General features: G+C 43.1%; 1 protein-coding gene across 2 annotated transcripts; it reads right to left on the reverse strand.

Annotated features, from left to right (window-relative positions):
• Window positions 1-2,861: 2,861 nt before the first annotated feature.
• On the reverse strand, window positions 2,862-9,191 carry LOC121554470 (phospholipid scramblase 2). 2 transcript variants are annotated; one of them, XM_045211775.1, is made up of 9 exons: window positions 8,887-9,191; window positions 7,768-7,846; window positions 7,062-7,277; window positions 6,820-7,001; window positions 6,616-6,658; window positions 6,208-6,428; window positions 4,467-4,628; window positions 4,078-4,239; window positions 2,862-3,938 (listed from the first exon to the last, which is right to left on the reverse strand). In XM_045211775.1, exons 2-9 carry the CDS (start codon window positions 7,778-7,780, stop codon window positions 3,879-3,881), a joined length of 1,059 nt encoding a protein of 352 aa, XP_045067710.1. In that variant the 5' UTR covers window positions 7,781-7,846; window positions 8,887-9,191; the 3' UTR covers window positions 2,862-3,878. The 2 variants fall into 2 exon arrangements, with proteins under 2 accessions (XP_045067710.1, XP_041724002.2); XM_041868068.2 differs by having other exon boundaries at window positions 6,820-7,277; window positions 8,887-9,189.
• Between the last annotated feature and the right edge of the window lie 6,030 nt (window positions 9,192-15,221).

Here is a 15,221-nt window from a genome sequence, read left to right on the forward strand (position 1 = left end):
TTTTCTGGTTCAATGAAAGTCAATGGCCGTGTTCGAGAGGATCTAAACCGTAATGTATCAAGGGTCAATTGTGACTGACTGATCGCCAAATAATAATAAGTAGTTATTTATGATGCAAGGTTCTTTGTAGATCAGTCAGTCGGTTGTCGCCTGCAGTGTCGAACAAGCCCATTGAACTATTAATTAGACCTAACCCAGCTGCTATTGCATTGGGTCTATGGGAGACACACCCAGTTAAGAAGACCGGAACTTACCTTTTTTTTTAAACGCTAAACGGCCTGAATGAACTACCATACTTCACTCTGATCATTCAAGAGGGCTGGGTAAATAATCTTGAATAGCCTATAACAGTATAATATATTCATCTTTATTAAACATCCATAAATAAACACTAAAATAGGCTAGATTTCCCATTGCTCAATATCACCACAAACACTCTAAAGAAAAGGTTGTGGCCTAAAGTTTTAAATCATGTTGAATATCAAACAACCTTTCTGAACTGTTGCCACCAGTTTTCCTTACATTAGTGAAAGTACGGGAAGGAAGACGACAAGAATATCTTACCTTTCAGAAGACCAAAAATGGACTACTTGCTGTTTGGTGGTTCTTGACCGGATGAACCAAGGAAATGTTGAATAGTATGAAGAATCCTACTTGCTTTGCCAGTCTTGTTTGCCTATCGGTAATCATATCAGGCCTAAATGAAACTATCGCGGCCACATTCGTCATTATTATATTATTATATTATTATAAAACGGGTGGGTTTAATCCTGAATGCTGATTGGTTAAAACCGCATTCCAGCCGGTGTCTATTCCACAAATTGCCACCGGCTAAATCTGACGTTAAAATGCCTATTTAATCTGTTCCATCTGACTGCGCAATCCACTGTCTCATCAACCCAGGCGGGCAATTTCTAAACTTGATCTCCACTATAAAAAGCATCTAGACATGATCTCACATTTCTTTTAGACTAACATTTCGTTTTCAACAGCTGATATTTGTATAAACCATGCTGTCTGTCTCTACGACATTTGCGACATTGTTTCAATATTGAAATTCATCTCCTGCTGTCCCATAGTCAATCAAAGTGCTATACAGAATCCCAGCCTAAAACCCCAAACAGCAAGCAATGCAGATGTAGAAGCACGGTGGCTAGGAAAAACTCCCTAGAAAGGCAGAAACCTAGGAAGAAACCTACAGAGGAACCAGGCTCTGGGGGGTGGCCAGTAGTGCACTATAACAGGAAACTATTTTGGACACAGCCATTTTTACAGTGCAGCTAGAGATGGTTGGATGTAAAGGCACTTTTGTGAACCACAAGCCCACCCCGTTGAGGGGCACACCCATGTTATCCATCGAGACACACCAATAAGTGAAATTAAGGTTAAAGCTTTGTTCCAAGGATGAACGCTCTTGGCGCCAAAACTTCACCACTGTTTCACTGAACTGTTTATTTACTCCTCCCAATCACATGGTTACATTCCAATGTACATACTAGCATACTACTTAGAATGCATTGCCAACACATTACTTCATCCTAAGTAGTAAGCAAGTGGACATTGAAACAGAGACATCCCAATCTATTAAACAGCAGTTCATAAGGATAAATGCCGGATCAGTGCACTTTGTAAGGTATGCCTTCACTAATATAATAACATGGTTACAGGGGAAAGTAAAAGTGTTTCCCTGACTGGGGTTTTCCATGCTATATAAGGTCAGACAGTTAAAGGCGCTGCATGGTCAATCTGACTTTTGCATTGGCCGTGCAGCATTTACGGTAATTCAGTACAGCCTCTTCAGAAGTCAGTGCATTCTAACTTCATGCGCTTCACGGAACAGCACAGAGCTGTTGTGAAGGAAGTTGTCAAGGAAGTCAGTTTGTGTTTATACAGGACCTCCCGCCCTCAACTTCAGTCAACCAGTCATGTCAAGGTGGAGCTATACAGAGCCCTCCGCATTGTTACAACATTTGGGAGGCACAAGGAGCTTGATTTGGCCTCTGCATGCCTCCACAGGCTCCGCAATAGCGTCACACCCTCCATACGAAGCCTCCGATCACATTTCCGGATCAAGTATAAATGGGCTTTTTGCCCTATATTCTTTAACCTCAACTTCCCCCCGTCAGTCTCTCCCTCTCAGTATCTCTCTCTGTCCTCCATTGCCCTCATCTCTCCGGGTTTTTGTTGTTGTCCTTCCTCAACTTTCCTATTTTATTTTCCTCTTTCAGAGCCCTCAACTCTCTGCCACTCAGTTTTACTTGTTTTCTATTGGCACTGATCCAACCCTGTGGTTTCCTCCCATCTCTAGAGGAAGGAGTAATGAGGGAGGGCGAGAGAGTGAGGAGAAACTGAGTCAGTCCCCAGAGCAGCAGCACTGACCATGCACAGTGCACTGCAAACAAAGCTTCAAGGCAGGAATAGAGAGTCAAGAGAGAGTCAGGGAAAGAGTAGCCTTGTTGTCCTATACTGTAGCCAACTCTTCTTTATGGCATGACAACAAACAATAGAAGAGTCACACATACAGCATGGGACAAGACAAAGAGCACTAAGCTCCTGAGTGGCGCAGTGGTCTAAGGCACTGCATCGCAGTGCTAACTGTGCCACTAGAGATCCTGGTTCGAATCCAGGCTCTGTCGCAGCCGGCCGCGACCGGGAGACTCATAGGCGGCACACAATTGGCCCAGCGTTGTCCAGGGTAGGGGAGGGAATGGCCGGCAGGGATGTAGCTCAGTTGATAGAGCATGGCGTTTGCAACGCCAGGGTTGTGGGTTCGATTCCTACAGGGGGCCAGTATAAAAAAAAAAATATGTATTCACTAACTGTAAGTCGCTCTGGATAAGAGCGTCTGCTAAATGACTTTAAAAAAAAGCACTTTAGAGTACATGAACGTATCCATCTACAACTATCCTATTTCATTTTCCTGTAAATTTTGTACAAGCATTCCAAGTCAGAATTAGTCTTCTCCCATTAATGGTCCTTCAAACTACTCTAGTTTTCACCTTAGCTCATATTACAGATATACTTTGTTTGTATGTTTATGTACATGGTCATCTTACAAAATCTAATAAAAGTGGCTAATATGACCACAGCTGCTATAGTTACTATAGTAGTGTATTGCACATGTTAATCCTATAATCTCTTTAAAAGTACTAGACTAATCATGAAATTACCTAGATCTCTACAGTAATAATTTGATGGCTGATGCAGTTTAGATAGTTTAACATATATAAACATATACATTTGGCTTATAAATAACATGTTGATGCTAAATATATATCACAAAGACAAAACAGAAATCCCAAAGAATATGTAAAGTTAGGTTAATATAAAAATGGTATTTTTCCATTAAGCCTACTGTTCTGAACCCCACATCAATTTGATAGAAAACAAAGAGAAAACATAGATATGATGAAACTGATAGATATGAGAAAACATACAGTAGATAAAAACATTCCATGCAGAAAGTGGAGAAACCCATGAAATAGAACTAATGCCTATGTGTGATAGCCCAGTTGCTGATTCTTACATTTGGATGGATACACAGAAACAGTCCAGAGAGGGCATTTTGGTTCAAAGGTAAGCATATCATCAGATAAGGCCTCAAGAAAAAAACATATGGGGGATTGGAAGTGATGCAGACAATTACATTGATGGAAGTTACAATCTATCTGCAATATTAAAGCTGATCTACCCCCTAAATCTTTTATTAAATAAATACAAAAAAAGAGTTCTGGGATTGGCATGGGATGGCAGCTTCCTCTAAACTTTCGAATAAGGAAGGAGTTTCATATGGATTCTGAAAAAGATGTAGGTTCCGAACGGGATCGGAAAAACAGACTGCATTGACTCAAGTGCTTCTTTCTCTCCCATTTCCTATGTTACGAGAAGACAGTGTTGCGCTGCTTTGAGTTGCCAACCTTCTCGAAGAATATGAAATCCTGTGAAGAGGAAAGAAATGTCAACTAAATTTCCTCCAACAACTGCTTATCAGCTCAGTTTTAGGCTTTACGCCTGTAAAGCTCTGTAATTCGAAAATGTCTTAAATATATCTTTATTTAAACAGATAGATGGACTCACAATGAGGAAGCAGGTGCCCATGAGCACAGCCTTCATCTTGACGTCCAGGTCCAGGGGGAACTGGATGCCAAAGTTGTCCGTGTCGGTGAAGACCTCCTTTAACAGGCCACTCCATTGCTTACTGATGCGGCCGATGGGCTTGCCTCCATCTTTCCCCGTCAGCTACGGGGGGCAGCAAAACACATGGGTCAGAGACAAAGATTTCTGGCCGCTTCACCTCATCACTACTTCTGAAAGGATTGGATGGGTGTGTAGAGAAAAGGGCAACTTATCCAGTCTTTTCTGGTCTAAAAGCAATGTAAAAGTCAAAGATTAGGTTTGTTCTAGTTAAATAGGACGGTTATCAACTGATTTCAGCCAAAGAAAGCCCAAACTGTATGACCCCTCACCTCGAAGTTGACGTCCCCGCAGCAGTTGCAGGCGATGCAGGGTCCCTCCAGCTTCATTACGGTCTCCTTGTTGGCCCCCTTGATGGAGAACTTGGGCACGCAGGGGTTCCAGTCCTGGGACACATAGCCTATGGTGGTGCCAGGCGGAGCTTGGACCTCGAGCTGAGGGGGACACACATACACAAAATTAGAAAGGTATTTGACCATGCTTAAATCGAGCTTCGGTCTGTACACTGTGGCTTTAAATAGCATGTGCTTGGGTTACTGCAAAGCTAGCTTCAGCAGGTAATATGGCACTAATCTGATGAGTGCACTGGTGTCTGATATTGGCATAGCAATCACTATCATGACAAAGGTAATATGCTTCACATGGTAACTGTGGGGCTATGTCTCCATAGATGCTGAATTAATGTGTTAAAATACAGTCATAAGGGACCTTCACATCTCATGGGAATGTACTGTAGTAGAGGTCTTCACAAATCCCCCTGTACCCAAATACCCAAGACGGGACCCAAATGGGTCCGGATCCAGAATTCTAAATAATGTCACAGGTCTGGGTCGGATCTGATATGATTGTCATGGGTCTCTGGTATGTGTACTTTTAACTGACTTGTCCAGAAGGACCTATACAGATCCGAACACTACTGCTGCAGTAGAGAGAGAGAGAGAGACATTGTATCACTTATGCTGCTGCTATTTGCTTTTCACGAGAGTGGCGAATGTAGGTTGTTGTTGTTGGCCAATCATACTGTAAGTCATCAAAGCGACAATAGGCTACAGTCATAGAGTCTCTGTGTGGCAAAAGTTAGGAGATATCTAATCAATGGAAGATGGAAATAAAATGATGGAATTAAAAGTTAAAGGAGAAGGATAGGCCAAGAGCCAACAGGTAGGCTGCTCCTTTATCTCCTGAATGGAGTTGTTGTTTGTAACTGTGTAGGACGAGAAAGCTCATGCAGCCACTTTGATGCAGTCAAGACAGGTACTATGTAATCATATTGGATGATAAATAACCTAGCTATGGCAGGTATTAGTCTACTACAGCGCGAGTCGGCTTGGTTGGTTGCTGTCGCTAGTGTCTCCTCCCTGTTCCCCATGTCACTCGCTCACAGTAGACTACAAACTAACAGCATGGCCCCTGCTAGAGCATCACCCCTCTCTACCTCCTCTCACTTGCGCTTTATCAGCTCTGGTTAATAAAGTAGCTTAAAAATGGTCTAGTTGTCCCCAGGTCAGTTTGGAACAGGTCTCTCTCTATATTTATATTTTTTATTTATGCATATCGGTCCGGACGGGAAAGCCCCAGGTCCATTCAGGTATGGGTCCAACTGTTTGGACCCGTGAAGGCCTCTATACTGTAGGCAGCCAACCAGCAATGTGAGTCAATAGAGACAGAGCTTGAAAGGGGAAGTGATGGCACCAGATCAAGACCGTCTGGGAGAGGGATCAGACTGACAAAGAACCATTCAGTGTCATTCATGAGTCATTCAGTACAACAGTTTGCATGCATTTATTACCAGCATTAACTTAGCATTAGCATCATTCATTTGTCATTCATACAGAGTTGAATGGAAATGCTAATACTAACCTAAATAAACCAATTGAATTTTAGGTGACCTGTCCCTTTCCTCCTCCTCTAACATATTAAGACAATGATGATTTTATGTATTATTTTCCCTGATTTGTGTCCCATTTACAAAGTAATCAAATATTTGTATCAGTGTTCAGCGCCCCATCGTACCTCTTGCAGGCAGCAGGGGAACCAGCAGGAGGCACAGCGGAAGGGTCGTATGAGGCGGATGACCTCGCGGTCCGTGTTGTCCTTGATCTTCATGTCGAAGCTACGCAGGGCGCCACAGCAGTTGCGTGTGCAGCAGTCGTTCTTCTCCTTGGCCTTGTAGATCTTCTGACCCAGGCTGTTCTTGATCTCGTATTGGTTGTTGGTCTCAAAGCCAATGAACGCTGAGGAGAGGGGAACGGAGGGAGGAGAAGGAAGAGGGGATGGTGGGGAAGGTGAGAGGACAGAAACCCAGGAACGTAAACAGGAAAACAGTAGTTTGGTGGTGGTCAGTTCTCCTCATGATTTATCAATTTCTACATTGCCTTTACTTCTGTTCTCTCTGTACTCAGATAAGACTAGCAAGCTCACCTTCCAGCAACTCCACTTTTTGGTGTATAAGGATCTGGTCAATCTGAAACATGGAACGCACACAGAAGAGAGTGTGAGAGAGATATGGAGAAAGAGAGAGCATGGAAGAAAACAAATCCCAACATTACACTGTAATAACAGATGATGTTTGTGAAATCAGTGTATTTGACAGCCTGTTATGCTACTCTTCCCAAGCAAAACTACCTGTGTTAGGTACTCCAGCCCAGGTGGAACTCCAACAGGAACAACTGCTGCAGGGGCTGGGGAGATGGCTGCAGGAGGGCCTGAGTTAGGTGCACCGTATTCGGGCCCAGGCATGGGACCACCATAGCCTGGGCCGGGTCCCATCTGAGGTGCACCGTACTCGGGCCCAGGCATGGGACCACCATAGCCTGGGCTGGGTCCCATCTGAGGGCCACCGTACTCGGGCCCAGGCATGGGACCACCATAGCCTGGGCTGGGTCCCATCTGAGGGCCACCGTACTCGGGCATGGTCACAGGCTGGTACATCACAGGCTGGCCTGGGTGGGGTTGTTGGTGGTTGTAGCCCATTTGGAAGCCAACCGGTGGGGGAGCATGGTTAGGGTCACCATACCCCCCCTGAGGAACAGGGTAGGGGGCCATGGAGTAACTTCCAGGACCCTGGTGAGGGGATGGGTAACCTATAGGAGGTAATACAAACAGTGGGTATCATAAATATATTCATATTGACAAAAAGCTACACATGAATATGGAGTTATGGATGCAAATATGTGGGGAGCATGAACTGGTGTTATTAAAGCTCATGAAGTGCATTGGAGATTCTGCATTAAGGAAATAACTGTTTTGCATAACAAAAGTGGGCCGTATTGTTAGACACCAATGGATTCCCAACACCGCACCACCCATTCAATGGAAACTGCAAGGAACAAACGTCCTTTATATCAATCAAACATGTTCCGAGCTCATTTTCCACATCATTATCCCAATAACCTTCAAAGCTTACATCAACATATTCAGCCTTTTACACGCCAAGCTCTGGTTTCAAATTCTTATCTTGAATACATTGGAATAATAGCATTATACAAATCCTATGGGTGAAATACCATGGAGCAAACAGCAACCCCAGTATAATATGATATCTAAATCAACAGTGATGTAGAAGACATTTACCTGGGGCTGACATGATGACTTAGTTAGTGGACACACAGTAGATAGCAGGCGGACTTCCTCTCTTGTCCACTCCCGTACTCTATGGAGACAAAAATGAAATGGTCAGTGGTCGTGGGCTATAAAAAGCAGAGCAGAGAGAGCAGGGTTGTTGTGAATGAGAGGGAGAATGACACTAGACATGTTCACCAGTCCAGACAAACCATTCACAATAAGACAGCTATAAAAGCGAACTTTCTGCTGTCATATTCTCCAACATAAAATCTAAAACATGCATCAATGCATGTGGTTACGCAACATGTTTGATACACAATACAGTACACCCAATAAGCAAATAAGTATTTCAGTTTATTTTGCTTTGAGGCTTCAAGATGTATAGAGGATGTGGGAGCTGTGAGCCAAGTCAAGGCTCAGGCATTTTCCACTGTGTATATTATTCCAGTCACATCCATTGAATTAAATAGTTACTTTCACAATACAGTAATCCAGGATCCAAAGTAACCATTTTATAAACATGGTTTTAGATGATTCAGAGTATACATTCCTAGCACAATAACCTTGAATTACGAGCCCTACCAATCCTCTGTGTGTGTGTGTGTGTGTGTGTGTGTGTGTGTGTGTGTGTGTGTGTGTGTTTATTGTCATCATCCCTGAGACAGAAGAGGAAGCGACACACCACACCCGCTGTTGTTTTCTGGTTCAATGAAAGTCAATGAACTAAGTAGACCAGACCCAGCTGCTCTTGCATTGGTGTCTATGGGAGACACCCAGTTACGTGGACCAGAGTTGACCTTTTTGTTATGGTAAACTGCCTGAGTGAACTATCTTCATTTATCAACCATCTTTGATCATACCTCACTGTGATCATTCAAGGGGGATGGGTAAATAATCTTGAATAGCCTATAACAGGATAATAATATATTTTACTAAGCATCCATAAATATACACTGTAAAATAGGCTAGATTTTTCACTGCTCAATATCACCACAAACACTGTAAATAAAAAATTGTGGCTTAATGTTTTCAATCATGTTGAATAACTAACAACTTTTATGACCTGTTGCTGTCTGTTTTCTTTAGATTAGTGAAAGTAAGGGAAGGAAGATGGCAGGAATCTCTTACCTTTCCGAAAACCAAAAAAGAACTGCTTGCTGTTTGGTGGTTCTTGTCCGAAAGAACCGAGGAAAATGTGAATATTAAGAAGAAACCTACTTGCTTTGTCAGTCTTGTTTGCCTATCGGTAAACTAACGTAGCAGGCGTAAAATAAACCATCCGCTACACAACCGTCTTTGTATCATATGAAACCTACAGCGTTGCTGTCATTTCGGGATTTTTTTGTGCAATATCTCCGCCCCTTTAGTGGCTGTCACAACATTTACACAATTGTGGATACACAGGTTTGCGGAATTTAAGCTGAGGGTAGTTAAATATAGGCTAAATGTAGTCCGCAGTAAAACCCACAGAAGAAGAATAATAAATATAGGCTAATACTTCTATGTGATAGAAATGACCCTGTGAACGGACCGAAAACTTTCAGCAGACAATAACATTTTGTGAAGTGCACATCTGTATTAATGCGCACCGTAAAGTGAAACATTATAGCGACGCTCTTCGACTGCTGCTACAATGTGGCCCTGGACCAGAGCTAACTACAATGTAGCGTAGTGAGGCTGCTACAGAGTAGCTCTTTTCTCGTGCGAATCCTCATCATCATAAGATGTTACTTTTTACAGCTAAAGCAATTTGATTCCTTCAGAATCCTATCAAAATTAAGTCGACGTGTAGTTGTTACATTTCGACAGGCTTTCATGTTTTCATTAGCCGACTACGTCATGTTAATTTTCTGAACTTTGACATAGAAGCAATATCCACAAGAGGGCGATGTCGAATCAATTATGGGCTGTTAAATCTTACACCCACTGAGTAGTTGACTCAATTATTTATATATGCATTTTAAATTATATTATGTGAGCTAAACATACAAAATATATTAAAACATTTTCCTTAAAGTATACGTTTTAGAGATTGCTAATGTTACGGTCCCTACTACAACAACAAAAATACTTAAATACATGTAATTTTGTACTTGAAACGTTTAATTTAAATACTGTATAATGTCATTCATTCCTATGGAGGATTGCTTCTACTTGGGAGTGCCAATATGGCCGACCTGTGGCTTCAAAGGCTCTCAATCGCCAATACATAGCATCAGCAATCCAGGGTTTATATACAGTACATCACTGAGTTGAAAAATAGGCTATTATCCTTTTAGATAGAACATGTTAGGACATGTTTATTTGTTTTATTATAGACTCTTGTGGATAATAACAAAGTAGGACTTAATTCTTTATCTTTGGTCCCTGTGCTGTGTGACTAAAAGGTCAAATTACCAAATATCTCTCATGTGGACTCAAAGGCAGAGCTATTTAATGATTAGCCCCATGGTGCATGACTTCATCCCACAAAGACTGGCTTTACACAAAGCAACAAGCACCCAATTATAAGAAAAATATCAGACTGCCAAATTGTTAAGAAAAAGTTAAGATCAACAGGTTAAAAATGGCAGTGCAAGACAAAGAAGTACTCACAACCAATGGGCATGTACAGTGCCTTTGGAAAGTATTCAGACCCCTTGACTTTTTTCACATTTTGTTAGGTTACAGCCTTATTCCAAAATTGATTAAATTGTTTTTTCCCCTCATCAACCTACACACAATACCCCATAATGACAAAGCAAAAACAGGTTTTTAGAAATGTTTGCAATTTTATAAAAAATATAAAACAGAAAAATCACATATACATAAGTATTCAGACCCTTTACTCAGTACTTTGTTAAAGCACCTTTGGCAGCAATTACAGCCTTGAGTCTTATTGGATATGATGCTACAAGCTTGGCACACCTGTATTTGGGGAGTTTCTCACATTCTTCTCTGCAGATCCTCTCAAGCTCTGTCAGGTTGGATGGGGAGCGTTGCTGCACAGCTATTTTCAGGTCTCTCCAGAGATGTTCGATCGGGTTCAAGTCCGGACGCTGGCTGAGCCACTCAAGGACATTCAGAGACTTGTCCCGAAGCCACTCCTGCGTTGTCTTGGCTGTGTGCTTAGGGTCGTTGTGCTGTTGAAAGGTGAACCTTCGCCCCAGTCTGAGGTCCTGAGCGCTCTGGAGCAGGTTTTCATCAAGGATCTCTCTGTACTTTGCTCTGTTCATCTTTGCTTCGATCCTGACTAGTCTCCCAGTCCCTGCTGCTGAAAAACACCCCCACAGCATGATGCTGCCACCACCATGCTTCACCTTAGGGATGGTGCCAGCTTTCCTCCAGATGTGACACTTGGCATTCAGGCCAAAGAGTTCAATATTGGTTTCATCACACCAGAGAATCTTGTTTTTCATGGTCTGAGAGTCTTTAGGTGCCTTTTGGCAAACTCCAAGCTGGTTGTCATGTGCCTTTTACTGAGGAGTGGCTTCCGTCTGGTCACTCTACCATGAAGGCCTGATTGGTGGAGTGCTGCAGAGATGGTTGTCCTTCTGGAAGGTTCTCCCATCTCCACAGAGGAACTCTAGAGCTCTGTCAGAGTGACCATTGGGTTCTTGGTCACCTCCCTGACCAAGGCCCTTCTCCCCCGATTGCTCAGTTTGGCCGGGCGGCCAGCTCTAAGAATAGTCTTGGTGGTTCCAAACTTCTTCCATTTAAGAATGATGGAGGCCACTGCAGACATTTTTTGGTACCCTTCCCCAGATCTGTGCCTCGATACAATCCTGTCTCGGAGCTCTACGGACAATTCCTTCGACCTCATGGCTTGGTTTTTGCTCTGACATGCACTGTCAACTGTGGGACCTTATATAGACAGGTGTGTGCCTTTCTAAATCATGTCCAATCAATAGAATTTACCACAGGTGGACTCCAATCAAGTTGTAGAAACATTTCAAGGATGATCAATGGAAACAGGATGCACCTGAGCTCAATTTCGAGTCTCATAGCAAAGGGTCTGAATACTTATGTAAATAAGGTATTTCTGTTTTAATACATTTGCAAAAATGTCTAAATACCTTTCACTTTGTCATTATGGGGTATTGTGTGTAATAATAATATGCCATTTAGCAGACGCTTTTATCCAAAGCGACTTACAGTCATGCGTGCATAAATTTTTTTTTTTGTATATGGGTGGTCCCGGGGTTCGACCCCACTACCTTGGCGTTACAAGCGCCGTGCTCTACCAGCTGAGCTACAGAGGACCACAGTGTGTAGATTGCTGAGGATGTTTTTTTTATTTAATTCATTTTAGAATAAGGCTGTAACGTAACAAAATGTGCAAAAAGTCAAGGGGTCTGAATACTTTCCAAAGGCACTGTATGTACCCTAAATACTGTAGTTGGCTTATGACCTAGAACATATTAGTTATTGTGTGTAATAATAATGTCCAGTAATATTTTGTCTCATGTTGACTCATCATGGATTTCATCATCAGTGATATTGAGAGCAGAGACATGCATGCTCTGTAATATATCAGCTCTTGGTCTATATTTGGCACACACTGTCATGCTGTATACTTATAGAGCAGCAGACGGGGGGCAGGGGGCCCACATTCAGTAGGCAGGCCCTTCGGTTTATTTTTGCAAGGAGATCTATCAGCACTGGCTCTAGAGTCTATGTTTGGTGGTACTAGCGGCCCCAGGATATAAATCATTAGAGGGCCTCCCTAGTGGCACTGCATCGATCCCAGGCTGTGTCACAGCCAACCGTGACCGGGAGAACAATGAAGTGGCGCACAATTGGCCCAGCATAATCCGGGTTAGGGGAGGGTTTGGCCGGCCCGGGATGTTCTTGTCCTATCGTGCTCTAGCAACTCCTTGTGGCGGGCCGGGCACCTGCAAGCTGACTTCGGCTGCCAGTTGTACGGTGTTTCCTCCGACACATTGGTGCGGCTGGCTTCCGGGTTAAGCGAGCAGTGTGTCAAAAAGGAGTGTGGCTTGACAGGGTCGTGTTTCGGAGGACGCATGGCTCTCGACCTTCGCCTCTCCTGAGTCCGTACAGGAGTTGCAGCGATGGGACAAGACTGTAACTACCAGTTGAGGAGAAAAAGGGGTAAAACAATAAATACAAATTGTATAATAATTAGGATATGGGCGGGAAAAGAGGAAAAGTGAAAACATGTACGCTCCATGCAAAGGCCTTCGGCTCCCTCCTCTATCTCCCTCCCTCGTTCACTGTCTTCCCATTGTTTCATATTCCTGTGCATGGTTGGAGGTCACAATCAGATGCTGAAATTAAGCGAGACAAGGTAGTCAGGTTTTCAAGTTGGCCACACACACAGCATAGACTTCTATCTGATCTGATGCTATCACTCACTGTCTCTGTCTTTAAAAAAATCTACCAGCCACTCAGATTTTTTACCAGCCCAAATATTATTTTTATGCTACAATTACACCAACAAAACACCAACAAATTGAGGAGCATGCTTTGTAATGTCTCTAAAACAATAAATGTATTACTAGTAAGAAGTAATGTGGCATATTACTTCTTTTTTTTTGTGACCTGAGTCTTTTACCAAAAATATCACAAATGTGTAGCTCAGTTGGTAGAGCATGGCGTTTGCAACGCCAGGGTTGTGGGTTCGATTCCCACGGGGGGCCAGAATGAAGAAGAAAAAAATGTATGCACTCACTAAGTGTAAATTGCTCTGGATAAGAGCGTCTGCTAAATGACTGAAATGTGAACGAGAGACAAATGTTCACCTGCCCCTCTGAGGGTAGCGCAACTAGAGTCACTTTTGTGTCATGTTGCCATGTTCGTAGTTTTCTGGGAAAATTGAAAACGATGTCGCAGGTGAAAATGTATTGGTTCGCGGTTGGCGGGTTTTTGGGCTCCTTCTAAATTGTATCGCGTCCACCATATGGCATTTATCTTTAAAAAAAATATATTTAACTGTAACCTGCTGCTGCTGACTATCAGGCAGTGAGCAGGTTGTTAAGTCAGTGAGCAGGTTGTTACTGAGTGAGTGAGTGACTATCAGGCAGTGAGCAGGTCGTTACTGAGTGAGTGAGTGACTATCAGGCAGTGAGCAGGTCGTTACTGAGTGAGTGAGTGAGAGGTAATGATGGGGAGGGCCAGAGGGGTGTGTGTGCTTTGAGAGCACTGGTTGAGAGAGTGCTGCAGCAGAGGCAGCTGAGTGAAGGAGAAACACAAGGACAAAGTCTCACTTCAGTAGACTTTCGTTTCAAGTAAATTAGACACATTTTTATGCCTTTGCGCAGCGCTTCTAAAAATGAATCTTTCACTCAGCTCTTCACGTGCCCCCAGTCCCCAGCCAGGGGGATAGGTGGGATAGGCAGTTTGACTTTGTGCGATTAATTTACCAGCTATGAAACAAAACGGCAGAAATACTTTGAAACCAGCTACTGCAGCATTTATTTTTACTATTAATGTGAGCATACTTGACTTTGTGTATTCACTAATGCGAGTGAAATGTACGCACTGTGGAGCCCTGACCACCCGCCAATCTGACTGGTGAAATAGACATCTTACCCGCCAATGCCAAAATCTACCCGCATTTGGCAGGTGGCGGGTGTTAATTTTAGACCCTGATTGAGAACTCTACAAAAATATTTGTCTCTCAAAACACTATAGGTACATATACTGAACAAAAATATAAACACAACATGTAACGTGTTGGGCCCATGTTTCATGAGCTGAAATAAAATATCTCAGAAATTGTCCATACCCACAAAAAGCTTATTTCTCTCACATTTTTTGCACAAATTTGTTTACATCCCGTTTAGTGAGAATTTCTCCTTTGCCAAGATAATCCATCCATCAGACAGGTGTGGCATATCAAGAAGCTGATTAAACAGCATGATAATTACACAGGTGCACCTTGAAAATGTGAAGTTTTGTCACACAACACTATGCCACAGATGTCAAACATTTTGAGGGAGCGTGCAATTGGCATGCTGACTGCAGGAATGTCTACCAGAGCTGTTGCCAGATAATGTTATGTTAATTTCTCTACTATAAGCCGCCTCCAATGTCATTTTAGAGAATTTGGCAGTACGTCCAACCGGCCTCACAACCGCAGACCACGTGTAACCACGCCAGCCCAGAACCTCCACATCTGGCTTTTTCACCTGCAGGATGGTCTGAGACGAGTCACCCGGACAGCTGATAAAACTGGGTTTGCACAACTGAAGAATTTCTGCACAAACTATCAGAAACCGTCTCAGGGAAGCTCATCTGCATGCTCGTCGTCCTCATCAGGGTCTTGACCTGACTACATTTTGGCATCGTAACCGACTTTAGTGGGCAAATTCTCACTTTCGATGGCCACTTTAGCATGCTGGAGAAGTGTGCTCTTCACGGATGAATCCCGGTTTCAACACTACCGGGCAGATGGCAGACAGCATGTATGGCGTCATGTGGGCGAGTGGTTTGCTGATGTCAACGTTGTTTGACAGTGCCCC

This window comes from Coregonus clupeaformis, chromosome 39, assembly GCF_020615455.1.
Source record: "Coregonus clupeaformis isolate EN_2021a chromosome 39, ASM2061545v1, whole genome shotgun sequence".
Classification (NCBI taxonomy): domain Eukaryota; kingdom Metazoa; phylum Chordata; class Actinopteri; order Salmoniformes; family Salmonidae; genus Coregonus; species Coregonus clupeaformis.

Excerpts from the sequence above, each read along its gene's own strand:
- LOC121554470 (XM_041868068.2), bottom strand. Across the intron at positions 6,659-6,819 it reads GGCTGGAGTACCTAACACAG|ATTGACCAGATCCTTATACA; the intron begins GTAGTTTTGCTT and ends TCCATGTTTCAG. Across the intron at positions 3,939-4,077 it reads TGGGCACCTGCTTCCTCATT|GATTTCATATTCTTCGAGAA; the intron begins GTGAGTCCATCT and ends TCCTCTTCACAG.